Source organism: Podarcis muralis, chromosome 2 (assembly GCF_964188315.1).
Source record: "Podarcis muralis chromosome 2, rPodMur119.hap1.1, whole genome shotgun sequence".
Classification (NCBI taxonomy): domain Eukaryota; kingdom Metazoa; phylum Chordata; class Lepidosauria; order Squamata; family Lacertidae; genus Podarcis; species Podarcis muralis.
In genome coordinates this window covers 42001710-42029094 of record NC_135656.1, presented here as the reverse complement: position 1 = coordinate 42029094, position 27385 = coordinate 42001710, and the positions used below count along the sequence as shown (strand labels likewise).

The following is a 27385-nucleotide window of genomic DNA, read 5'->3' as shown; positions in this document are numbered from 1 at the left end:
AGCACTGGAAGTTAGGAAACCCTAAACCTCCAACCCATTGAACCTGTATACCTTTTGCCCTCACCGATGAAATCATCCATCTTTTGCCATTTAACAAGGATATTTCCATCAAGCCAAGCTGGTAGAACTAATAATAATAATAATAATAATAATAATAATAATAATAATAATAATAATTTATTTATACCCCGCCCATCTGGCTGGGTTTCCCCAGCCACTCTGGGCGGCTTCCAACTGAATATTAAAAACAGTACAGCATCAGACATTAAAAACTTCCCTTGAATAAGTATGTGACGCTAAGCTTTCCCCACTGGTCCATGTCGTCCTTTAGCCATAATAGTGGGTTATAGCTTTAGGCTGTTCAGATGTCAGTTGGGTATTATAACTTCTTTTTTTGAGAGAGAGAGAGAAAGGAAGGAAGGAAAGAAGGAAGGAAGGAAGGAGAAATAGGGTTGATAACACACATACACGCAGTTCCCTTTCTGAAAAAGAGAAAGACTTGCTGCTTTCAGTAGACTTCATGGTTTTAATTCTCAAAATTATCGCCTGCAAGTGGTGTATATTACTTAATAGCAGGGCTTTGGAAAGGCGGAGCAAGCCTGTTCTTAAAATGCACTCAAGATTAAACGGCTAAAACGCAGCCTCACATGGGCTGCAGACGCTTCGGAACCGAGTCCAGGGGGCTCAAATGACCATCCGTCGCCAGCTGCAGCACTTTCCCTCAGAAGTGGAAGAGGAGGGCGGAGCGCAAGGAGGCGGCGCGCCAAGTCCCCTCGCTCCTCCTCTCAGGAGGCGGCGGAGCGGCGTCCTCCGTCCCCAAAGCAACAGCGGCTCCGCCCCGCAAACAGTGGCAGCTGGAAGTGCCGGCGGCCAGCATGGGGGGAGAGGAGCCCGAGCCGGACTTCGAGAGCGCCCCCGAGACGGACCCCCGGGCTCGGCTGCTGGGGGCGCGCGTGGCGAGCAGCCTGCGCGTGGAGCCCGAGCGCTGGGAGCGTTGCGCGGGGAGCTCCGAAGCGCGGCCGCTCCTGCGCGCTTTCCTCGACGGCGACCCGGCCAAGCGGCTGCTGCTCGTCACGCCGGGCGCAGGGGGCCAGTTGGCGCTGGCTGACCGGCTGGCTCTGGCGCCTGGCACCGGTCGCTCTGGCAAGGGGGTCTTCCTGCTGCGCCTCGCCCCCGGGCCGCTGCGCTCCCCGCCGGCTCCCGGCCACCTGCTCTATGGGGACCTGTCCTCCGCGCCCCTGGAGCACCTCGCAGCCCTTGTGGAGGAGGTAGGGCTGCTCGAAGGGGCCGGGCGCTCTGGGGAGGGCTGAATTCGGGTCAGAGGTCTCGCATAAGGGGGTGGGCATTGCCCCTCCCACCTCGTAGCTGTAGCAGCAGCTGCATACTAGTTGTATGTCCAGCAGGTGAGTAGTTTCCCTTGCTGACCCCCCTTTTTTTGGTATGCCAAGAAGCTGCTAAACTTAGGACCCTGACAGAAAAAAGGGGGGACAGGTGAGAAGGCATCGCCTCCTTTGAGTGGCAAGACCCAGGATAGCAGCAGTGCTTTTTTTCATAGAGAGAACTGCACAGTGCCTTGTGTGGGGAAGAGAGAGAGGCAATCATATAAACATACTCTTTAAATTGAAGGTAAAACTAATCTGAATTAGGGGAGGAAATTGTCATCGTTATTTATAAATTTATCTACTGTTTAGTACCAATGCAACTAAGTTAAAGTATACCAACCAGTTATGCAAATATTAAAATATAAACATCCATAATTAAAATAATAAATAAATAGGGGTACTCTCATTTTGATTCAAGAAAACCACCATTTTATAGTTGAATTTGGGGGAAATAAATAGAGTAAATGGACAAAAGTACAAAGATTCACAAAATGTTTAGGGGTCTGCGTCTCCCCCCCCCCCCCCAGAAAAAAGTACTGGGTAGCAGCATGTAGTAAGAAGAGGGGTGGCCCTCTGAACAGGAACGGGTTATATAACTCAGGGCCCTCAGGAGGGTCTCCGGTTTGGTCCCCAGCACCCTCTGTTAACAGGGTTTTAGAGAACCTGTCTGGGAAACAAGCCTCTAGCCTTGCATTGGGCTGGATGTCTCTTGAGGTCCCGTCCAAATGTACAATTCTACAATCTATGGAGAGCTGTTGCCTGTGGAAGTGGACATTTTGGAGCTACCTGGATGACTGGGGTCAGGTTTGCTATTAAGGTAGCTTTGCATGTTTATGCTACTGGTCCCTTCAACTTTTTGTAATAAGCGTTTTCATCATAATTTTCATCAGAGTGATGAACATTCATCATCCTCTTTTTATTACTGGTTTGCAAAGGGAGGGGGGAGTGCCAGGTGGGTGAGCAGCTAGCCAAAAAGCACCTGGTTCCTTTTCTATCCCAGTCATGGTGAGTATTGGAGTGTCCCTTGCTGTCAAGTCCAGTATAATTTGAGTTTCCTGCTCCCACCTTAGCTCATTGGTCATCTGTTTTCCAAGCACTTCAGCTCCTGTGCTTGGACAGATTTTTGAAACACATGCAATATAGGGTTCATCTTCACAAATTCTTCGTAGAGAGAACTACACAGGGCCTTGTGGGGGGAAGAGAGAGAGGCAAGCATATAAACATACTCTTTTAAGTTGAAGGTAAAAAGAATCTGAATTAGTTTCTGTATACAGTATCAGCCCTGTGAGGAGACTCAGGGGAGGAAATTGTCATTATTATTTATAAATTTATCTACTGTTTAGTACCAACGTAACTAAATTAGGAGTTTACACAGTATACCAACCAGTTATGCAAACATTAAAATATAAACATAATTAAAATAAAAAATAGAACAATCACATTACAACAGTGCAGCATTGAAAAACTGGAAACCGCAGGTCACCGTCAATAAACATGGTGTGTTTACCTTTGTAAAGAGCTGCCTTTATTGATGGCAGTAATGTGGTGACTGACAGTACAATAGTAATGAAATAATTATAATAAACCTAGCCTACACTTAAGAGGAGGTGATCCACTTTTATTCAGAAAGTTGCTGAGGAACAAGAATGCAAAACCCAAACCCACAAAATGAGGAAATGCAAAATGAAGACATGGCACCCATCCAAATTTGTTTGTGAAAGGGAGAGGCCGTTAACTAGGCATGGATCCCTAGAACCTCCAGTTAAATAATCTCTGCTACCAGGTAATGGGAACAGCTTCCTCCCTGGGCCTGGAGAACTACTACTAGTCTAAGTAACTGGGCATAGATGTGCCAGTGTGGTCTGACTTGGTGCAAGACAGATTCTCATGTCTGTAAGTGTACAAAGAGTTTGTTCGTCTGCCACTGGAACGATAGAAACAAATGGCAGTCTGAAAAATTCAGCCATTTTTAAAACAAAAAATCGATCCCTTTATGTATATTTGCAACAGGTTGGTAGCATGCCTTGGGAGTCCTTTGTAGGAATGACATACCTGCTTCTCAAGCTAACAAAACACACACAAAACGATGTTATTTGTAAAAACATAGTTACAGCTCCTGTTAACTTAAAGAAATTGACCTTGAATAAAGGAAAGAGGTGAGAGATGCTGGAAACAAATTAAATGAAAGTAGATGGACTCCTAGCTTCCTGTTCTTTATGGATAAGTGCCTTATTTGCTCACCAGACCTCTTTCCTTACAATGACTCACCAGTGATGATCTGAGCGCCAGAGGTTTGAAGTGATTTCTAGGCTCTCCAAATTGACCCTTTTTCTTTAGTTCAGGGAACATCAGAGCAACCATCTCTCAAGGATTCGGGAATTAATATGGGACTTATAAAACTTATAAGTAAAACTTTTAAGTCTTGTTGTGATTGATGTAACCTGGCAAACCAGGGGCTCTGAAATTTTCTCTCTTTCTCAACCTAACCTGTCTTCTAGGTAGTGGTGCCACTCTTGGGGAACCAGAAAAACCATCCCAGCTGGCCCCATGTGGTGTCACAGGATATCGTCCACCACATCTGCAATCTGAAAAGTAGTGTTTTTGTAGTTGTTGGACAAATTAAAGGCAAGACTTTGCTGCCGCTCCCTGCTGACCCTGAAAGAGACCCATATATAGATTCTGACAATGAGAAAACGTAAGTAGCAATATTGTAGTTATTGACATGAATGGTCATTTTTAATGTACTCAGTGACTGCAGTATTGCTTTTATTCTAGGCATTGTGTTATAAAGCAAAAACGGAGTTTTCATTAACAGCTGGTCTTTTTGCTGTAACTTAGCATAGCCTCCCCCTCCTCCCCCAATTTAAACCACAGTGTTTTGTTTTGTGTTTTGTGTTGGGCAGCTGTTTTTACTAGTTAGAATGAACTTCTTCTTTGGTAAATGATGTTTGCCTTCAGTGCAATTTTGGACATTACGATTGTGTGTTTTCCTTGCTAGTATACCAGGTGCCAGCTAGGTAAAAGGTAAAGGTACCCCTGCCCGTACGGGCCAGTCTTGACAGACTCTAGGGTTGTGCGCCCATCTCACTCAAGAGGCCAGGGTCCAGCGCTGTCCGGAGACACTTCCGGGTCACGTGGCCAGCGTGACGAAGCTACTCTGGCGAGCCAGAGCCGCACAGGGAAACACCGTTTACCTTCCCGCTAGTAAGCGGTCCCTATTTATCTACTTGCACTTTGACATGCTTTCGAACTGCTAGGTTGGCAGGCGCTGGGACCGAACAATGGGAGCGCACCCCGCCGCGGGGATTCGAACCGCCGACCTTTCGATAGACAAGCCCTAGGCGCTGAGGCTTTTACCCACAGCGCCACCCGCGTCCCTAGGTGCCAGCTAGTCTCTTACTAAAACTTTAGTATCTGTCATTTTTGCTTGATCTTTTGTTCAAAGCACTGTAGTACAGTATATATCTCCACCATTCCATATTAAGGCTTTGATAGTTATTGCTGGTAATAATGTGGTGTTGAATAAATTGTACTGAGGTGCTTTATGTAAAGGTTTTCACACTGTGTAGTTACTGTAATAGAAAGAAGTGTGGAAATGTATGGCACACCAGGAACAGAAATAATGTGGGTCAATAAAGTGAACCATAGATTATACCGTGATAAGCGCCCTATTGCTTCATTGCAAGATAGAATTACATGTTGTTTTTGTTTTTTAGATCTGCCTTTTTATCTACCACTGTCAGATGGGAGGTAAAACTAATCTGCTGATATGTTTGCTTTCTGTAGCACTGAACTCGTGGATAAATCTATTGTCCATGCAATTGAATCAGCTGTTATTGAATGGACCCACCAGATCCAGGGAGTTCTAAAGAGAGAGTCTTCAGAACCACTTTTGCAAGGCCAAGATCCCAGTCCAAAGGTGGAGCTGGATTTTTGGAAAAGCAGGTACATTTATAGCTTCATTCTGCACTGAAGACGTAAGCAGAGTAGCGAGAGCTGCTTCTATAAGAGCGCAATTGCAGAACTTTGGTTTGATCTCGACTCTAGTTGATGTGGAAACACCCACTGCTGTTAACGTCACTTGTACAACTGTTAACTTTCTGATTAGCACAATAAATAAATTTCCGCCCTGGAAACTTTTGCCTAGGAATATCTTAAAAACTGGCAAATGCATAACCTGGATTTGCTGTAAGGGGGAGTATGTTGCCTGGATATTTGACATGAAATGTGTCTTTGCTCAGTGCCTTACCATTTTGTGTTTCTTGTAGATTTGAAGATCTGCAGTGCATTTACAGCCAGCTGAAAGCCAGAAGGGTTTTGACCATGATGGAGCTTCTTGACAGAGTGCAGAGCACCTACTTTCCAGCATTCAGGTCAATTTTCAGAGATGTAGAAGCAGGTGAGATTTTGAAAATTTGTGCTATAGTGTTTATTCACAGATCACTAACCTCTCCTGGTTGGCCTATGTGGAGAGCAGCTTCTTCAGTTCTTGTCGAAAGAGTGGATGTGACAGGGTAAAGGTTCAATCATTTTATAAGGTTGCTTAGAGCTTTTGAAGGACTTTGAAGAGCGGCAGACATGTCCCAGGAGGAGGGAGCTGCACCATATTTTGTCTTATGTGTTGTTGTATTCTTTAGGGTTTTCCTCCGTCATACTTTAAATTTTCAGTTTTTGCTCTGTGGTGTGTAAAATGAGTTTAATGTGCACTGTAATTCAGAAATACACATGCTTGAAAGTAAGCCCAGTTGAACTAAACCAAAATTGTTTCCACAGAAGTGTATTTAAGATCTCCTGAGTAATGTACGGCACCTTTCCCTAACTTCTCTTGTGTGAAACTTTTCCTTTTCTTTCAAAATCACAGCTTTGGTTGAGGCCCACGATATAAATGTGCACCTAAAGCCCCTAGAGCGCCCTCTAGAGGAAATAGAAAATGCGGAATTCAACGAGTTGAAGCCATTACTAAACCGAGTGCTTCATGTGGTGTGCTTAATCTGGGCCACATCCAAATATTACAGCACACCTGCAAGGATAATTGTGCTGCTTCAGGAAACCTGCAGTCTCCTCATTCAGCAGGTAGGCCATGTAGTGGTTCTTCTCGCCCCCTGCAAAATGGAGAAAATAATATACTGCTGTTCCACGCAGACACAGTATGAGGGCTCCAATAATGCTTTGGGGTCTACAGGTTGCAGCACTCACTTTGTCACTGTAAAGCTTCAGCCCTTGGGTTTTGGTTGCCCTCAGCAGGCATGTGTACCTCCCACAGTTGTCATTCCAGTGCAGTGGTAAGTGAGAGGAGAGGTGCCTTGACAGTGAGGAGTACTGTGGCATGATGAGAGGACCTCATGTTAAACGGCCCTGGATATGCATGGAGCCTTTTAAAGTGGAGCAGCAAAATGGAAATCCAGAGAGATGCCCTGTTTCTCTGAAAATCTCAGCTAGTGCTGGAGGTTTAAATATAGGAATGCTGCCTTTTCTTTAGAAGACGCTTTGGCAGTTTTTCTCTTTTGTAGGAAATGTTATAAAAGAGGCACATGTCCCTTACTCTTCCTTTGGCCAGATATGTGGACAGTTGTGCCTCTTTCCATTGGGTTGCGTACCAATCCCGATGAACCATTGTCAGTTTTCCAAATGACCAATTTAAGTTAGGATTAGGCCTCTTATGTCGAATACTCTGTCTTTCTGTGCCTGTTTCATTTTCTCTTCCTTTTTTAAAAAACAAGCAAACCATACCACTGAAATGACAAGATTTGTTGCTCTTCTCTGTCTACCTAGGCTAGGACTTACCTCAATGCAGAAGATCTGCTTAAAGCGGAAACTGAAGAAAGTCTGGGCAAAGTGCAGACAACTTTTGATATTTTCAACTATTTCAAGCAGACCTTTGAGGAAAGAAGAGACAATCTCAGTACTTACTTTCAGCCAGGCCTAGAGGCAAAGGAGTGGGATTTCCCTTCTATAATGGTTTTTGCACGATTGGATAATTTTCTAGAGAGGCTCCACATGGTAAATGTAAGTACCACGGAATATTACAAATGTTGATGTATATAGAGAACAATTTATATAGTGTCAGAAATAATTTACTGTAACTTGTCTCCCTCCCTTGACTCTTTGCTTCTAGGGAGTCAGGATTCCTGGTGTCTAGGGAATTTAGCTTGGGAAGACATGGGTTCAACACCCCATTCAGTCATGGAGCTTGCAGGCATGATTGATCAAGCCATTGCTTTTTAGCCTTTTCTGTATTGCAGGGTTGTAAACGGGATAAACCTTATATAGGCTACCCTGAGCTCCTTTGAAGAAAGGTGGGACACAAATGTGGTAAATAAACAATACTACTGTTTAATATGTGGTTGAATTTTTCACCCAATGAGTTCCTGAATTCTCAGGCATTTGCCTCACCAATGCAGATTTCTGCCACAGGAGATCTGCAAAAGCTGTCAGGATTTCTGAGCAAGAGCTGACGGCGATGCTCTTGATGCATAGGCTTCCTCACCCTTCAAGTTACCTTTTTGTTATCTTCTTCCTCATCCTTTAAGGTTACACTGATAAAATGGGGCTAGATACAGATTAAATGATCCCCAGAGCAGCCCAATGCTGTGTGTATTTATAGGGCATGCCTCCCACACTTAATCAGAATCTGCTTTGTTCTTACAATGGCATCTTGTTCTACAGCTTTTACCCTGGCTGTTTGTTTTTTTTAGGCATGACCCAATTTCTCAGGCTCAGATTCTCTTTTTTCAAATATAACATGGAAATTGCCCCTTTCCTTTCTCAGGTATTAAGACCTCCCCCAACCAAATTTTTTTTGGCAGTAGTCATGCGCCAACTTCCTAAATAATTGTATTTAACTCTGATATTTATATATGTGTACAAAACAGACATTTCCAGGGTATGGATAATTGGGTGTAGAGAGACAATAGTGGTATGTAGCCCATGACATTTATGGCATAAGGACAGTTAGGATATAACAGTTAGATCTAGAGATGTTCAACAGAAGTCCTTCTGCTCATTTTCACCACTTTCTTCTTGCCCCTCCACGCCCCCATCCCAAACCTTTATTTAGAGTCCTCTGACTTTTTTTGAGGGAAGCGTTGGCACAATGAGAGGTCAAGAAACCCCCATTGCATGAGCAGACTTTTGCTTATCCAAGTCTGAATAAAGCACAATGTTCCATTTGCGTGGTTTTAGAACAAGAGAACGTTTCTGTAGGTCTCAACATTGTCAGCTGTTAAGAAGAGTGAAATATATGCTGGACAATATAGTTTCAAAAGAAGCAAATGCTGATCTGCTGCCCATCAGATCTGAGAAGTCAATGTGCTGTACATTATGTGGGGAAGCCTTGTCAAATTGCATATAATCTGATGCTAAACCAGCACTCATTCCCCACCCACCCCAATTTAGTTGGTCAGCCATGTAGACTGCTAGAGGTTAGCACAATTGTGTGAGACATGCAGGGATATGATGCACTGAATCAGCACATGTGAAATGTGACAGAAAGCCCAATGCTGACCTGTTGCTGGCAGATGTGGTATTTGTGGGGGTATTCTATATCTCTTTGGCTTTACACGGGCTCCTGAATCTCCCTGTAAAATGTAAAGAAGAATTCCTGGCTCACAATTTCCTCAGATTATACAACTTTTGTATATAAGCATTTTGGCTGCAATTTGTTTTCCACTTGTCAGATTTTCCATTAGTTTCAAACACCACGGGATTTCACAGGTTAAGAAGATTTTTGGTTGGCTGCAATAAAAGCGAGTTTTTCATTCCTTTCCTACCCCAAACTGAAAGACTTCAGAAGCATAATATAGGCGGCTGACACATGCTCCAGTTCCCTTGAAAAATGGCTTCAATTAGATTTTTTTTTGGGTCTCTTCTTGTCTTAAAGCACAGAATCTCAGTTGAATGCAAAGTAGTATTGATTGGAGGGGAGGCCTGCTGCATTTTTATACACCCCTTTAATTAACCTTGCAGAAAGCACAGCGATAATCAATGCCTCTTTAAAGCCATATTGATATTTCCCAATAAGTCTTGCTAGGAAGTAAGCTAAATGATTGTAGCCTAGGCAGGAGCCGATCTAATGAGAGAAAGGCAAACAGAGATGTTAGCGATTTGTATTTCATTGAGTTTAATGCCCCCGCCTGCCCCACACCAGCACTAACTCAACAACAGTCTTAGTCACTTAACTATTTAAAAATATGCATATGTAAGTTATATATGTCTTAAGTTTAGGGATGATAATGAAGGTGGTATGGCTATAACAGTATGAAAAATAAACTATATCTTCTCTTTGTCTCAGGCACCAGCGTGAGGCAGTCATGGGTCTAGCCTGGCCTAGTCCACTTGTTGGGAAGCAGTGCCATAATCTGTTGTGGGTAATAACTGTTAATTATCCCAATTTGTAGGACCTTCTGGTGACTGCGTTGGACATAGAGAAACTGGAGAAGCTCGAATTCAGTGGCATAAAAGGGAAATCTCTGAGCCAGCAAGTCCTGAGCATGTATGAAGAGTTCCAAGAGGCTTATAAAGTGTTTTCCGATCGTACATATGACTGCTTGGATGTGGCCAACATGGTAGGTGGTTCTGGATTCCATAATAACTCATCTTATGTTCACGCTGAACGTTTATACCAAAAGAGGATGTTACGAGCTTAACACTGAAGAATCTGGTATTTGGGGAGAGTTGTTTCCAGAAACTGCTGCATCAACTGTGACATGAATTCATTGGGTTGTTGTTTGCTTCTGTTAGGAATTTGAAGATGACGTGTATGACTTCAAGGAGAAAGTGGAAGATATGGATCGGAGGCTAGGGAATGCTTTTGCCCAGGCTTTCGATGATGCAGCTAGCATAGAGCACGCATTCAAGGTTTGTATTTGTTGTATTAGGACAATGCAGTGTGTAGTGAATGTGCCCTATTTTTCTATACACAAAGCTTTTCTTTTCTTACAAATGCCCTGAAGAGTTGCCAGTTAATGGTATTTTATATCTTCCTACCACTTTTAAGATGTTAGTTGCATTCCATTAATCATGTGAATAGGCTTTTCAGTTGGTGACCTTCAGAGCTGTAGAGCTCCATGGGTTCAAATTGCAGCTGCTGAGCATTCAGAGAGAGATTATAAAACCAAACAATTTTGCTTTAATAATAATAAAAAGGAAAAATCCAACAAATAATATATGGCCATGTAAAAAGTTGCATGTATTTTCTATGTTTCCGTGCGCTCTGGCTTCTGTCACGGTGTTCCGTTGCACCAGAAGCGGTTTAGTCATGCTGGCCACATGACCTGGAAAGCTGTCTGTGGACAAACGCCGGCTTCCTTGGCCTGAAGAGAGATGAGTGCCACAACCCTATAGTCGCCTTTGACTGGACTTAGCCGTCCAGGGGTCCTTATCTGCATTCGCTAAGCACACAGTGCTGGCTCGTTTTTTTGGTTCTAGATGCTGCTCCAAAGGATCCCTTGCAAAGGGAGGGAGAGCCACATTGATTTGGAGGCCTGAAGCCACCTTTTAGCCTGGATTTATTAGTTCCAAGTTGTGATAAAATGATTTGTGGCCACAGTTTTATCTGGTGAAGGAAATTTACCAGATAGGTTAAAACCTCAAATTGCTAGATCTCAGAGAGCAGGAGTTGCCTCCCTCACTTCCCCATCCTTGTTCCTGCACTATTCAAGGAAAGGCTAGTAGAATTCATTTGCTAGGACGGACTAGTTAAAGCTGGGTGAAGTGGGAGATGCAGAACATTTAGTTAGAAAGGAAAAGAACAATAAAAACATAGGGAGATGGGAGGCGGAAGCAGTCTTTGGTAATGATTGTAGTGAAGGGATGTATTTGTTGCAAAAAAAACAAACAAAAAAAACAACAAGTGGGGTGGGGGAAATAATGAATGAATCTAGTCCTGTCTTTTGGGGATGGGAAATACATCATTGGAATCATTCTATCAACTGATTTCAACCATTTCAATGTGTAACTGATATCAAACATGGCTTATGATTAAAACCTGTTTCATACATTCATCAGATAGATTGGTGAACTGCAGTAACTAGGTGGGTCATTGAAGAAATATGTGGGTGTTGAAAAGGGTTGCTGGTCTTGTTTGGACCGAGGGCATGTACACAGAATCACAGATATTTCCCATTTCTTTCTGTATGGTAGCTGATAGACATATTTGGGAGTCTATTGGAACGGCCATTGATAGCAGCTGATGCCTATGCTAAATATCATCTTCTCATCACAATGTTCGACAGAGACCTGGACGATGCTAAACTGATCTACCTGAAACATATTCAGGAGGAGTTGGAACTAGGTATTTGTTAGCAACTTCAGAATGGCTTTATGCTCAGTTAACAAGATGCCTTTAGAAAGCAAGGAAGTGCACAATTATTTTAAGCATAATTGCAATAATTAATATTGCATAATTGCAATAATTAATATTGCAAATCTTTGTTTAAGTAGGATGGACTTCTTTATATTTTTAAAAAATGTAATAAATAAATAAATTAATTAAAGCAAGATCGCTGTGCAAATTACAGCATATTAGGTCATTTCGTTACAATACCTACAAGCCTTTCCAGAACTTGAGAAAGGAGAGCTTCCTGTGCCCCCTTACCTCTACAATAATAAACTTTAAAGCATGGGTTGGCAAACTAAGGTCCGCGGGCCGGATCAGGCTTAATTGCCTTCTGGATCCGGCATGCAGATGGTCCGGGAATCGCCACATGGATTGCCAGCACGCACGTTCTTTCTCCCTCCCTCTCCCTCACATGGCAGCGGCAGTGCCTCCTCCCTCCCTCTCTCCCTCCTTCTCCCTGCCCTGCCTAGAGGAGGAAGTGGACTGGGCTTTGTTGATGCCAGCAGCAGCAGCGCTCAAGCGGCTGCCATTTTAAGCAGCCCCTCTCTGGAGCCCTTTCGCGCGCCGCTCATCGTCCCACCGCCAGCCCCTGCCACTCACAAGACACAGGTAAGCAGCCACCAGGGCTCGTGGTGCTCTTGCATCATCCCCCCCCCCATAATAGTCCGGCCCCCCACAAGGTCTGAGGGACAGTGGACCGGCTCCCTGCTGAAAAAGTTTGCTGACCCCTGCTTTAAAGCCTCATGGTTGATGTGTCATTCAGTCCTGTCAGAGAGGCAGAAACAGACACCGGACCTGAGAAGGGGCCGCCATATTATCTATCACAAATGCTTTTTTGGGATAATGGCCCAATTGCTCTCTGCTAGTCAACATACTTCTTCACACAGTGCGTAAATAGACAATGGAAATTCCTCCTGCAGGAGGAAGTGATGACCACCACCTTGAATGGATTTATAAGACTATTCAACAAATTCATGGATGATAACGCCATATCAGTGGCTACTTGCCACAATGGCTGTGCTCCACCTCCACTGCCAGAGGCAGTATGCTTTTGAGTTTCTGGGAATTGCAAGCGGACAGAGCACTGTTGCACTCAGGTCCTACTTGAATGCTCTCCACAGGCACCTGGCTGACCAGTGTGAGAACAGGATGCTGGTCTAGATGGTTCATTGGCCTGATCTAGCAGATTCTTCTTATGTCATGTGACTGTCCACCTCTATTGAAGCTTCTGCATATGGAGTGTAAAAGAGATTTGAATTCTTATTAACCTTTTTCTCTGTACTTGAGTCCTGAGCAGAATGTGAAGGAGCTGAACTGCTAGAGATGGTTTGTGTTGGAGACTGTTCTCTTCCAAGCCCATAGGAAGAAAAAAACCATTGCATGCAAAAATGTAGCATGTTGGGAGGCTAAAACCCTTTTTTTCTAGTAGGCTTTCTTTGTGCAGAGAAGTTTCCCCTCTCCCACTCAGTGTGAGAGCATTCAAAAATTGAGTTGCTTGCAGGCTGACCTAGTACAACCCAGGAGGGGTATTTTGCATATTTTTTTGGTTTGCTGTTTTACATCAGAGAATCTCTGTTGCTGGGTCCATGCAGTGCACTGGTTCATGCTTCTCACTTCGGGATGAATTTGTTTTTCTCAGGTTGTCCTACAGTGCACAGGAATATGCCATTGGTTGCTGGAGGAATTCGCTGGGCCCAGGAATTAAAAGACAGGATCCAGATCCCATTTAGTAATTTCAGGCATGTCACCCAGCTGTGAGTATCTTTATTTCATTTAAGCCAGGGGTGGGGAACCTCTGATCTTCAGCTAATCTATGCCTACCTTCTGTACACCCGATGTCATACATGATGTCAGCTGTGGGGCAGGTAAAGGTGGGACTTGGACAAAAGGGGCTTTGTAGGCCCTGCTAGTCACCAGTGCCTGCAAAGCTCCGTCACAAGCACCGATAATCAGCTGATGTCATTGTGATATTGACCCATGTGTCAAACTTGGCCTGTGGGGGTGTAAGAAGGTAAGGATTTGGCCAGTCGGTAGTTCTCTACCACTGATATAAGCATTTTATTTTTTTTCATTGGCTCCTGTGAATCAGTGTGCTGCCTTGTTTTCTGTGTTACAGAGATGTTGGGGCTTAAAGGAAAATTGAGAAGGTTGTCTCCATGGCCTTAACGTCACAAGCTAAGCTTGAAAATTGTTTCTTGGCTTGTCCTAATTTTATGTTTGGACATCAGTAATCCTAGCAAGGCTGTGTAAGATGCAAGCAGGCTTTTCATAGACAATGGATTGTCGAGAGAGTCAAAAGTCTGAGGAAGACATTGCACAGTGGTTTCTAGGGATGAACTGGGATATCTTTAGCTTTCATAAGGCAGGCAAAGCGGTAGCTTGCAGAGCTTTTGCATTTAGATAAAACCTTACATAATTCCTAAAGGACAATCTAATCTTGCTAAGCAGAACTAGGTCTAGGATACCATGGACAGAGTGTAAAGAATAGATGCCCAGTGCACAGTCAGAGGTCACAGTAGGAAGAATCATGCAGTACCACTGTTTTGCAAAGAGTCCACTGGTAAAAATTCAGCTGATGAAGCAGGCAGGATAGAAGGAAGAATAAATGGAATAAAAGGTGTGTGTGTGTGTGCGTGCGTGCGCGTATATCCTGCCTAAGGAATTAAGTGCTGCATATTTTGAATTTCCAGATACTATCATTCAAATACTGGTGGTTAGGTCCAGTCCTGATCCGTCTATAAGCCCCTTTAGATTAGCCTGTGGCCTGCTCTGGTTGGTGAATGGAATCAGAATGGAAGAGGCAGAAACAAGGAAGCTGACATGAGATGAAATGTTACAACTAGCCCTGGAGCCAAAGCGAGCAGAGTTCACCTAATAAGCCCTGCCAGTGGAAGGCCTGTGGAAGCACTTGTACTTGCTCAATGGAGAGTTTGCCCCCCCTCTCTTTACCCATGTGTGAACCCCTGAAACTGGCCCCGAAGGTGTTGGGAGCACCCCCACAACAGCTTAGGGGAGAGGGGGGATTGTTCCATCTGGCAAGCTGAAATACTTGCACAGACAGAACAATCGCCTTCATAGAATATTGACTTCTGTCCAAGATGCTTAGATGAGGTAACGGTGAGAACAGGATTTTATATGCTTTGAAATAGCTGGTTGGCTGATTGTGAGAAAACTATTTTCTATTTACGGCAGTTCCTTGTACTTTCTCTTCTCTTCTTCCCGTATGGGAGGACCAGCCTATTTCAGCTAACATATAGTAAGTCTACACCTGTGTTCATGTCCTGTGACGTTTGGCATCTAAGTATACATACAGACACCTGATCACTTATAGCTTCAGGTCAATTTCAAATTGTTAATTGCTGAGGGAGCCAGTTTTTGGTGAAAGATGGCTCCAAACAAACATGGTCTTTAAAACCAGACAATGAATGAAAATGAGGACCCCTATTCAGGTCTCTGTGAATTACAGAGAAAGGAAGCTGTTCTTTGAGGAACAGGAGAAAAATTGAGAGGTCAGACAGAAAAAATATTTGACAGGAAAGGTATATGTAAATTTGGCATTTCAGGGCTTTCAGACTAGAATGTGATATGCACTTTTTTTAAAGCTACTTAAAAACAAGAGAAAGTAATATTGACATGCATATAATGTCTATTATGTCGGACCTTGCATTCAACCGAGTGACTCCTGTGGTCGAGTCCTCCGACGATGATAAATGACCTGAGCCTTTGATGAGGCTCCAGGCACGTTTCCCCATTACGCAGAGTATCCAGCAGCAGGGAAGGAGCTGAGAAAGATGAGCTACATTGCAAAGAGCGTTTTATTTCTAACTACGCAGACAGAAAAGAAATAGACATGCTCTCTCTGTGAAAGCAGAGAGCAACTGAAACAAAGGAACAGGAAACCAGTAACATCACATCCGTCTCCTGTCTTCTGTGAGACTTCCAACAGTCTGGAATCTCTGGAATGCAAAACAGAGCCTTGTGACTCCAAGCACTGCACAGTGTCAACACACAGAAACCAACATATTACACCACATAGTCTTAATATTTATTTTGATGTTTCTTTTTAGCAGTTGCTTGGACTCTGCTGAAGGCAAAAAAATGGTGCAGAAGTATGAAGATCTGATGGAGATGCTAGAAAAGTAAGTCTGTTTGTTTAGCGCATGATTTGAGAATATATTAGTCATTATTAAGGCAGGGGTCAGCAAACTTTTTCAGCAGGGGGCTGGCCCACTGTCCCTCACACATTGTGGGGGGCCAGACTATATTTTGGGGAAGAAAGAAGAACAAATTCCTATGCCCCACAAATAACCCAGAGATGCATTTTAAATAAAAGGACACATTCTACTCATGTAAAAACACCAGGCAGGCCCCACAAATAACCCAGAGATGCATTTTAAATAAAACGACACATTCTACTCACACTGATTCCCAGACTGTCTGCAGGCTGGATTTAGAAGGCGACTGGGCCGGATCCGTCCCCCCCCCCCATGCTTTATAGCTTTGATAGATTCAGGCAATGCATAGGTAATAGTTGCCTTTTATATTAATTTAGTTTAAATTTGTTCCTCTCCCTTGGTTGTGCTGGCTGAGTTTCATATTTTGGAATTACTTTATGTTAGCACAGTAATAAAATTCTGAAGCCTTGTTCTTTCTTGGAGGCTAGGGAGAGCTGTGGCAGTGTGCCTTTTCCCAAAACGCTGCCTACTTGATTGCACAAACGGATGAAACTGCAATTTGATCTTCACTTTACCTAGTTATCAAAGCTCCCACATTTGAGTTCTGTTTACTGTACAGTTAGTGCTGAGCCATCCCATTATATACCTGCACATTTATGCATCTTGGGTGTACATAGGAGCTGCACTAACTCAGGACTGGGCATATCTAGTAAGTAAAGGAAGTTAGTTTCAAATACCTTAAAATCCACAACTTAACTGTATAGCGTTTGTGTGTGTGCCTGTGATTCTGAGTTCCAGGAGTTGGGTAGTTTCGTAAGTTTGAGATGGGGTTGCATTGCCTCTGAAGAAACAGCTGCATAGTTCAGGCATGCGGCTAGATCCAGCTTTGTCACTGGATGCTCAGGTGAACTCTAAGGCCCGCCCCTGCCGCCAGCCGATTGGCTGGCACCACAGGGGATGGTAATTGGGGGAATCCCTGCCTCCCGCGAGGCTGGCGCCAGCCTCGCGAGAGCGAGTGTGGGTGGGTCGTGATCCCGCAAACCCCCCTCCTCCTGACGCTCGGAAGGGGCATTGGTAATCTCAAGATTGGACTACAGTCATGTATTGTGTATGGGGTTTCCCTTGGGACTGGTGCAGAAGGCTGTGGCAAGGTTGTTGAGTACAGCACCCATCTATACTTTTGCCTAGGGAACTGCATTGGCTACTGATCGCCTACCAGGCCATGTTCAGTGCGCACATAAAACCATGAACAAGATTACATGAAAGGCCGCCTCCCCTTTTATAGATTCTTCAGGGTTTGAGATGTTATTTTAGCCGTCTCCTGAAGGATAAGGGACACGACTGCAGGAACTCCCATCTTGTGCTGCTTTTGGCACCTGCAGTTTCCTTTCCACAGCTTTGCTTGCAGCATAGCTAGGAAATCTGTTCCAGCAAAAAGGGTTCAGACAGCCACCTAACAGTTTACAGAGCCTGACATGGTGGTTGTGGTCTTATGGCAGATACCAAGAGAAGCTTTATAAGGAGTGGTTCCAAACTGTGTCTGAAAAATCGCAGTATAACCTCACTCGACCGATCATCCGAAGGCATTCGGAAAGTAAGCTGATTGCTGTAAATTTTGACCCTCAGGTAAGATGTGAGAGCGTTTTATTACTTACTTACTTACTTCTTCATTTATAACCTGTGCTTATATAAAATGGGCAAAAAGCATCCATAAAAACATGATTGAAAACTTTGGTAAAACATTAATAAAAATGGATTGGTTAAAATGAGAAAAAATAATATTTCAAAGGCCTATCTAAACAATAGTTTTCAAAAGACATCTGAAAGAAGGCAGGGACAATCTGCTTATCTTCTGCTGGAAGGAAATACCACATGGCAGGGCCTGCCTCACAAAAGGCTTGATTCCTAGTGGAGACCAACCAAACCTCAGGGGCACCTGGAACCACAAGTGCACTGTCAGAGAATCTCAGTGATCAAGGTAGAGCGTAAGGCAGGCATAGGCAAACTCGGCCCTCCAGATGTTTTGGGACTACAACTCCCATCATCCCTAGCTAACAGGACCAGTGGTCAGGGATGATGGGAGTTGTAGTCCCAAAACATCTGGAGGGCTGAGTTTGCCATTGCCTGGCATAAGGAGTCAGGTAGCCCAAGTTGTTTAAGGCTTTATGAATCAACAAAGAAAGGGGGAGGGAATTAATGGTAAAATACTAAAATATTTTAAGTATTGAAATGGAATTTGGAAAAGTATGTTATACTGAGCAGCGAGTAAGGGAGGGAAGAGAAACATAATGGAAGGGGGGGTGGGAAGTCAACTTTTGAATTTGAATTAATTTTATATTCATTTGTTTATTTGATTTTTTTGAAAAGCAGTAAAAAATAATTGGCAAAACAACAAGAAGAACAGGTACCTTGAACTGGAATTGGCAGCTAGTGCATCTCTCTCAGCAGTGGAATAATGTGTATTCTGCCTGTATTCTGCTTCTGTGAGCTGTCTGACCATGCCATTCTGCAGTAGTTGAAGCTTCCAGACCAGATACAAGGGCAGCCCACCAAAAATGTGTTACAGTAAATAAGCCTTCGGGTTACCAGTGCTTGGACCACTGTGGTCAGGTTGTCATGGTCTAGGAATGATTGTAGCTGGTGCCAGAGGCAGAACTAGCTGCTCCAGCACCCGGAGCGGCACACATGCTGTGCACCTGGGGGCAGGGCAAGCATCCCATGGGGGCAGCATGGCGATGTCACCCCTCTTCAGGGATGACACCCGGGGAGAACTGCACCCCCCCGCACCTCCTTCCTCCGCCAGTGGCTGGTGCACTAGCTGAAGCTGCTAAAAACACACACATACTTTGCCAGAAAGGTCGCTTGGGCCTCTAGTGAGAGAGATGAGCCAAGGAGTACCCTTGAAAATGTATCTGTTCCTACGGACATTGGGGCCACCGAATCCAGGACAGGCAATTGACCTATCTTCCGGTCACAGTTAACCACCCACCCACAAGGCCTCCATCTTTCCAGGATTCAAGCTCAGTTTACTAACTCTCATCCAGTCCACCACCAAGTCCAGGACTTGCACGGTCTCTCCTTTAATCAGATGCAATGGAGAAATTGAGCTGGATATCATCAGTATAGTGATGACAGCTTGCTGCAAAACTTCAACTGACTGCTCCCTTCATCTTCGTTATAGATGTTGGGTAGCATTTGGGACAAAAAGTGCCTTGTGGCTCCCCATAGTGAAAACAGAAAGGGTCCAAAGAGCACACTCCCATTGCTACTTTCTGGAGATGATCCCTCAAGTAGTCACTACTACACAGTGGCACTGATACCGATTCCACTTAGTAAGTCCAGAAGGTTATTGAATGGTACTGGAAACCATTGAGAGATTGAACAGAAGGAGCATGGTTGCACACCCCCCCCCCCTTATCCTCCATAAATTTATCTAGAAGAGCATAACCTTCCTTCATGTCCCACTAACTAAGACATCCCGGTTTTACTCTCATGCTGGTGTATGGTGTTAAAGGAACAGACTGGCTTTAAGAGCTGCGCCAAGATCGTCTCTAATCAACATCAGTTTTCTAGCAGGAACTTTTATTTCCTCCAGTTTTGAGATTAGAGCAATTCTAGACAAGGAAACAGTGCTATAAAGAAGAAGAAGAAAGAGGACTCTTTAAAAAAGAAATCCAAAGGTTTGTGTGAATATGTTTTGCAGCTGGTGTCAGTTTTGCGAGAAGTGAGTTACCTTGGGCCAAGCCAGACTGGGAAGATACCAGAGGCAGCAGCAGAAATCTTTTCTTCCAAGGAGTCCTTCCGGAAGCTGGTAGCCAACCTAGACTTGATGGTCACCTGGTACAATAAAATCCTGCTCACAATTCTGGAGGTGGAATACCCCCTTGTACAGGACCAGCTGCAGGAGATTGATAGTCAGTTGAGAGAGGCAGAAGAAACATTGAACTGGAAAACAGAAGGTAAGAAGTACCTCTGTAATAGGTTCTGCGGAACCTGGCAGGGATGAAGGTATCCAGAAAAGCAAATAAATAAAATAATTTGAGGCCCAGATTTCTCTTCCTTCATCTAGGCCATCTCTTGGCCCAAAGTCCTACTGATTCACTCTGGTTTGAATGCTGTAAATTGCAGTCTTCTTCCTGTAGATGTACTCATGGTAGGAATGCTACCTGGATTCTCTATGGCAATTCAGTAACCAATACACTTTTAAAATTATGTAGTTTGTTTCTGGGTTGTCAATTGAATGCTTGTTGACTTTCTCTCCATTGGTGTTGAAAGGGCTTTGGGAACATGTTTCACGGCTAGTTGACGGTGTGCGAGATCTTGAGCAAAGAATCCAGAAAACCAAGGACAACATTGAGGAAATTCAGAATATCATGAAAACTTGGGTCTTCCCAGTTTTTGAAAGAAAAGATGGGAAGAAAGAATCTCTGCTGTACTTAGATGGTCGACATGAACGACTGGAGAAACACTATCGACTCATCACAGATTCGGGGCATAAGATCCATTTACTGATCAAGGTTGAGTTTTTTTGTTTTTTGACATAAATTATAATGTGGATTCTCCCAGAAAATGCTATCTGCAATTATTTATTTTCCATCATTACAGAACTGGCCATAAATGGCTAATGTCAAAGGGGCTGTCTGGTTTTCCCTAGGGGCATGAATAAGTCAGACTGTTAAATTGCCATCACCTTGCTGTACATTGACATCTTCATTCAACATGTTGCTCAGCCTATACAGGCAGCGACTGTTTTAGGCATGCCCAATATGTGCAGCTATGTTGAATTCCTCTCCAGATGTTGCAGGTAGTGTATTCCAGCAAGCTGTTGGCACTAGAACTGGTATATTCTCCCAGTATTTATAAATACTAATAACCTTTTGAACTGTGAAGTCTGTGTAGCCTTAGTAAGCTGCACATAGGCTGAGAATATTAGAATGATGTAAGACAACAGGAGAAATACAAGTGACTGGTTATTATGGGACTGTCTGACCTTTTGTTAATGCTGAAATGTTGAGATCACCTTCATTTGATTGTGGCTTCTATATATTTAGGAAAACTTGAGACTATTTGCAGCAGATCCAACTTCTGATATTTGGAAAGCTTATTTGGAGCACGTGGATGAGATTGTCCTTGATGGATTCTTTAATGTCATTGAATGTTCACTGAAGTACCTTTTGGAAAACACAGGTGAACTTGTCCTTGCTCACGCAAGCTACTTATCAATTTATCTAGGGTAGGAGGGTGGTTCTGTTGCTATTGGGATTATGTGGGAGTAGCAGAAGTCGTGTGTGTGTGTGTGTGTGTGTGTGTGTGTGTGTGTGTGAGAGAGAGAGAGAGAGAGAGAGAGAGAGATTGGACACAATTATACAATCACTGAAAGCAAGTAAGATATTTGTCCTGTAAAAGCTGCTCACCTTCCTCTGCATCTTGATTTATTTACTGTTGCATTTTAAGGATGTTGTATTCTCACCCTGGGATCTTTCACTAGAAATGCCACAAATAAATTAATTTACTTTGCTGATGGCAAAAATAATGCATTCAAACCAAAAAGTATGTTTCTGTCATTGCTATTATGCTGGTGTCTGTCTGTTTCTATATATTCATTAGTAATTTCCATTGGGGAGGTTGGTAAGACCTGTCTGAAACTTAGTCCACCTTCTTATGCTGTCTTACAGATTCCAAGGCAGGCCTTGCTCCTCTCCTCAAAGTGCAGCTGGATTTGTCTGTTCCAGAGATGATATTCCGTCCTTCTTTGGATGCTGGTGCCTCTGATGGTTTTTATGATTTGGTTGAGGCTCTTGTCAATGATATATATCGAGTGTCTTCCCTGGTTCCCAGGCTTGCAGACCACAGCACTTTCTCCCATTATCAGGTCTTTAACCTTGGCCAGCTGTTGTCCTTTTTTTTGCATCTGGGTGATTGTTTTCAGTCCTGTTTAATAACCCAGCTTTGTACTTCTTTTCTCTTCAGGATGACATGGAGGAGATGTCTGAACTTGCTGACATGCGCCACATCCTAATGGATCGCATCCGGAAGATGATGTCAACTTGTTGTGACTACCGCAGCTCTTTTGACCACTACTCATATCTGTATGTGGATGACAGGAAAGAATTCATGCGCCAGTTCCTCTTGTACAGCCATGTCCTCACTGCAGAGGAGATAGAGGCCCATGCTGAGGATGGCGTCCCAGAGAGCCCCCCTACACTGCAGCAGTTCAAAGAGCAGATAGACTCTTACGAGAAGGTCTATGAGGAAGTGAGATGCCTGGAGCCAGTCATTGTATTTGACAGCTGGATGAAAGTTGATGCCCGTCCCTTCAAGGTGTCCCTTCTGAAGATAATTAAGAAGTGGAGCTTTATGTTCAAGCAGCACCTCATTGATCATGTGACTCACAGGTATCATTGTTTCGCTGTTGCACCACTTACCGTATTTTTCGCACACCTGACCATAAGGCACACCTTGTTTTTAGAGGGGCAATTCAAGAAAAAAAATATTATTTAAAGGGAGTGCTGAGCAGAGCTTGTGGGGCTGGCGGGAGAAGCCTGGGTCCCCCCCCCCAGCCACAGGGACCACACATTCGCTCCACAAGACGCACAGACATTTCCCCTTAGTTTTTAAGAGGAAAAAAGTGCGTCTAATGGAGAGAAAAATACGGTAAATAGTCTTTAGGGTTTGTGTGATTCCTGTTTAAGGATAGAAGAAAGGCCACACAACAGTGAAGTTATTAAAGTTAGCCATTTTAAACCCCATTTTAAAAATTGTGGGTGGGAGTTGGAAACCTGCAGCCTTCTAGGTGTTGCTGCGCTACAATTTCCATCATCCTTCACCCATTGGCCTTGTTGGCTGTAGCCATTGGAAGTTGGAGTCCAGCATCATTTGGCGGGTCACAGGTTCTCCACTCCTGCTTTTAAGTGGTAGGGCTGCTTAATATTCACAATCCTCAACATGTTTTCAATGTATGCTCTCTTTCACTGCCTTTAGTTTGGCTGATCTTGAAGAGTTCGTAAAAGTTGCCGAGATTGGTTTGAGCAAAACGGTGGAGAGTGGAGATTATGAGGGCTTGGTGGAAGTTATGGGCCACCTATTGGCCGTTAAAGATAGACAGACCAGCACTGATGAGATGTTTGAGCCCTTGAAACAAACAATTGAATTGCTGAAGATCTATGAGCAGGAATTGCCAGGGGAAGTCTATAAGCAGCTGGAGGTAGGTGGAAACATGCTGCTAATATGCAAATGCGTGGACAGATTAAAAACTGAACTACATTCATCTGTGAACAGAGTTATCCTCAGAACACATGCTCTTTAGGTATGCAGCACATGTAGGAGGATTACTCTGATAGATGGAGGATGCAAGAAACTGTTGGGAGGGCTAGTCGAATTCCATAATGTAAAGTTTCATTGAGATATTTTTCATTTACATGACCCAAGCAAATTTTCAGGGAAGAATCAATCTTACAGCACTGGGGGAACTACAAAGAGGTGGAACTGATCAGCATCTGGTTAGGAAGTAACCAACTCTGAGCTTTTTTCTGCAGGAAGAATAGACTAGAAATACAGTGTATGCGGGGATGCGGGTGGCGCTGTGGTCTAAACCACAGAGCCTAGGGCTTGCAAATCAGAAGGTTGGCGGTACGAATCCCCGCAACGGGGTGAGCTCCTGTTGTTCGGTCCCAGCTCCTGCCAACCTAGCAGTTCAAAAGCACGTCAAAGTGCAAGTAGATAAATAGGTACCCCTCTGGTGGGAAGGTAAACGGTGTTTCTGTGCGCTGCTCTGGTTTGCCAGTAGCATCTTAGTCATGCTGGCCACATGACCCGGAAGCTGTCTGCAGACAAATGCCTGCTCCCTCAGCCAGTAAAGCGAGATGAGCCCCGCAACCCCAGAGTTATCCGTGACTAGACTTAACGGTCAGGGGTCCCTTTACCTCCCTTTACCTTACAGTGTATGCAGTGTTGTGCAAACAACCTTCCCCTCCTCCCATGTCCTCCCAATCTGTTCCAGAGGATTCCCCAACCCTCCAAAGAATATTTGCAGAGCACACAGGGAGAGAAGAAAGGGAAGTTTTGTTGCATAGGTAGAAGTCCCTTTCACTTGTGCATGAACACAGTTGAATACAATCCAAAATCTACTATTTTGGGGGAAAACATTTTGTCTGTTTGGACATTTGTTTTCTATAATTTGGCCGTCTCCCAAGATACTGTTGCAAAACCTGGCACAAGAGTACTTGAAGTGGGGAATGGGTGGCGGGTCTTTGATGTTTGGATGCTTGGCGCCATTTAGAATCAAGATGGGGACCAAAATGTAATTTTGATGTGACTTCACCTAATTTTTGTCATGACTGGTCCAAACTCACAAATTATACAATCCATTTAAAATTTCTAAAAATTATCGGGCACTGCTCTCTCACTAGTCTACTATATATTTGGTAAAGTGGTTTGTCTGTCTGTCTGTCCATTAATTTGTGTTCTATACATTCAGACATCTCTTGAGATATAATTGCCAAACTTGGCACAAGAGTTCCTGAGGTTAGGGTGGAGCTCTTTGTTGACATTTGGACTCTGGCTGCTATTTTGAATCAAGATAGCTGACCAAAATGTGGCTTTAGTGTGTCTTCACCGTTTTTTGGCTTAGGTTCAGCTGCCTCTAAAGATATTGTTACCAAATTCGGCACAAGGGTTCCAGAGGTAGGGGTGGGGTTTTTGGTTGATGTTGGGATGCCAGGGGCCATTTTGAATCAAGATGGCAGACAGAAACATGACTTCACCCGACTTCGGGTGTGATGGGCCCAAGTTTGCAAATTATATTATCTATTTATGAAACACAGTAGTTTTTGGTTTCTAAACAATCTCAGGCAGCGCTGGGCACTCCCAAATAATACCTATATGAAAATAATAAATCCTAGTTGCACATCACATAATAGCTCCATTGAAGTATTTGGGAAGTATTCTGGAATAAGCAGTTTGAATGTTACACCTTGAGTCTGGAGCCCTAAAGCAAACTTACTTGGAAATAAATACCACTGAGATCAGTGAGATTTGCTTCTGAGAAATGTGCCTAGAATTGGACTGCAAATCATTGCTGTCCATTTAATTTTGTTGCACTTCAGCTGCTGAAATGCCACTGTTTAAGCCTGTCTTGAGATGCTTTTAAAAATATTTTGTAGAGACACTGCTGAATTTTAGCTTAGGCTCAATATTTTATTTTTGTCTATTGCTATTCTTGAAACACTTGCTTTCACCTATTAATGCAATATTTTATTTTTATTCAGTGTTCTTCTTGAAACATGCATTTTCACCCATTAGCATTCTAACAACTTTTAAGTGGGTTGGGGATTCAGAAGCTTCAGTTGTACTAGCCTATTGAGCATGGGGACGTGGGTGGCGCTGTGGGTTAAACCACAGAGCCTAGGGCTTGCCGATCAGAAGGTTGGCGGTTCAAATCCCTGTGATGAGGTGAGCTCCCGTTGCTCGGTCCCTGCTCCTCCCCACCTAGCAGTTCGAAAGCACATCAAAGTGCAAGTAGATAAATAGGTATCACTCCAGCGGGAAGGTAAACGGCGTTTCTGTGCACTGCTCTGGTTCGCCAGAAGCAGCTTAGTCATGCTGGCCACATGACCCGGAAGCTGTACGCCGGCTCCCTCAGCCAATAAAGCGAGATGAGCGCCGCAACCCCAGAGTCAGTCAGAACTGGACCTAATTGTCAGGGGTCCCCTTTTCCCCTTTATTATTGAGAATGCAGGTATAGTCCTTAATAACTCAAGACCACGACAAATACACTCCTCATCTTCATATAGGACTAAAATCATTCTTTTGGCGTGTCACCAGTGGTCTCCGGGGCAGGGGAAGGAACAATAATCAAATTAGGACAATGTCTTGATTAGCAAGGGATAATGTTGCCAATTATATCCTGGCAAAATAATTATCATGGTCTTGCTGTTGCAAACGTAAAATTTGGTGTGTTCCAGCAGTGTGTGCACGCTATAAACAAACAGGCTGGAGACAGGTTAGTTCAAGATGAGATTGCTCTCCTCCAGCATCTTTCTTTGGTATAATCTCATTTTGCTTCTAGGAGCTGCCAGAAAAATGGAGCCACGTGAAGAAGCTGGCAATAACTGTGAAGCACCATGTAGCTCCTTTGCAGGGAAATGAAGTGACGGTTCTCCGCAAGAAGTGTGCTGTGTTTGATGTGGAGCAACATAAATTCAGGGAACGATTTCACCAACAGGCACCATTCAGGTTAGAGCAGATAGCAGGTGTAAAAGGTGGAGGACTTGTGTGTTCTTCAGTGGCAGTGTTTACCATTTCATCTCGGCTACCAAGGAAAGATAAAATCAGCCAAATAACAAAGGCCACTAATAGGACCGTTCCCTAAAGTAGCATAGTATTATTATGATATCTCTTGTGCCCTTGGTGCCCAACTCCTGACTGTGAAAAACAATAATTTTTGCTTACCCTTTTTTCAGTAGGAGCCATTGAAGAGTAAATATTTATGTATGTTTAAGCCTCTTGCATGGATGGTTTGCCATTTTTTGCACCCTACAGTGAGGTCACAAGTTTGATGCATTGTTGGTGAAAACATTGATCTGTCCTTGACCTTCTCAAGCCACTGCTTGAAGTGAAAATTCTAAGTTGATGATATGACCTGAGTTGGCCACCACCTCATCTTTGCCTTCTCCTTCAAAAACTTCTTCCCCTTTCTCTTCTCACCAGAAGTAGGGTTGCCATACATCCTCTTTTTCCAGAACATGTCCTCTTTTTCAGGGGTAAAATTTCTGTCCTGGTGGATTTTTTGAATTTGCCAAAATGTCCTTGGTTTTTTCCTTTGGTACCAAGGGAGCACATGCTGTTCCAGGAGTGTTAAAATTGGACAAGAGCTAATTCAGACATGCGTGTTTGGTTATTCCTTTACTTATTTTCAACAGCTGTCTACTTTGCCATAAAAGAAAAATAAATCAAGGCAGCAAACAACATGATAGGAAATTAAAAGAGTATCAGACAATAAAATGCATGCAATTAGGCTAAAACAACAATAAACTCGGAATTCAGTATGCTGGTGGGGAAACCTGTGCATCAAAAGGAGTGCTGTGATGAGGCTGAGCTTACTTTCTTAACGTCAACATCAGAAAGCCCTTATCCCAAGCATCCCCAAACTCGGCCCTCCAGATGTTTTGGGACTACAACTCCCACCATCCCTAGCTAACAGGACCAGTGGTCAGGGATGATGGGAATTGTAGTCCCAAAACATCTGGAGGGCCGAGTTTGGGGATGCCTGCCCTATCCTGTGGCTCAACCACAGGATGGAGGGGGAACAAGGCCTTAGAGGATTATCTCAACAATTAGGCTGAGAGCCAACATGACACAGTGGTTAGAGTTTCTAGGCTGAGCCCACAGGGCTGAACAAAGGATCCTGCAGGACCAAACCAACTCCCACCATCCCCAGCTAACAGGACCAGTAGTCAGGGATGATGGGAATTGTAGTCCCAAAACATCTGGAG

The 27385-nt window shown here is 43.8% G+C and overlaps 1 protein-coding gene across 3 annotated transcripts in view; it reads left to right on the top strand.

Moving 5' to 3' along the window:
* The first annotated feature begins 736 nt into the window (after positions 1-736).
* Positions 737-27385, top strand: part of DNAH9 (dynein axonemal heavy chain 9) — a 210106-nt gene continuing 183457 nt past the window's right edge. For 2 of the 3 annotated variants that reach the window (XR_013391852.1, XM_077924329.1), the window contains exons 1-19: positions 839-1268; positions 3881-4077; positions 5169-5327; positions 5651-5781; positions 6244-6455; positions 7155-7388; positions 9779-9946; positions 10122-10238; positions 11523-11673; positions 13358-13472; positions 15789-15857; positions 17393-17519; positions 19597-19852; positions 20169-20410; positions 20945-21080; positions 21569-21765; positions 21864-22288; positions 22875-23097; positions 25960-26126. Coding sequence is in view for 2 of the 3 variants with exons in the window: in XM_077924329.1 (XP_077780455.1) it covers positions 876-1268; positions 3881-4077; positions 5169-5327; positions 5651-5781; positions 6244-6455; positions 7155-7388; positions 9779-9946; positions 10122-10238; positions 11523-11673; positions 13358-13472; positions 15789-15857; positions 17393-17519; positions 19597-19852; positions 20169-20410; positions 20945-21080; positions 21569-21765; positions 21864-22288; positions 22875-23097; positions 25960-26126 (3719 nt within the window). In the remaining variant the exon portion in view is untranslated. Of the gene's footprint in view, positions 1269-3880; positions 4078-5168; positions 5328-5650; positions 5782-6243; positions 6456-7154; positions 7389-9778; positions 9947-10121; positions 10239-11522; positions 11674-13357; positions 13473-15788; positions 15858-17392; positions 17520-19596; positions 19853-20168; positions 20411-20944; positions 21081-21568; positions 21766-21863; positions 22289-22874; positions 23098-25959; positions 26127-27385 lie in introns of all 3 variants that reach the window. The other variant, XM_028717200.2, reaches the window with a different exon arrangement.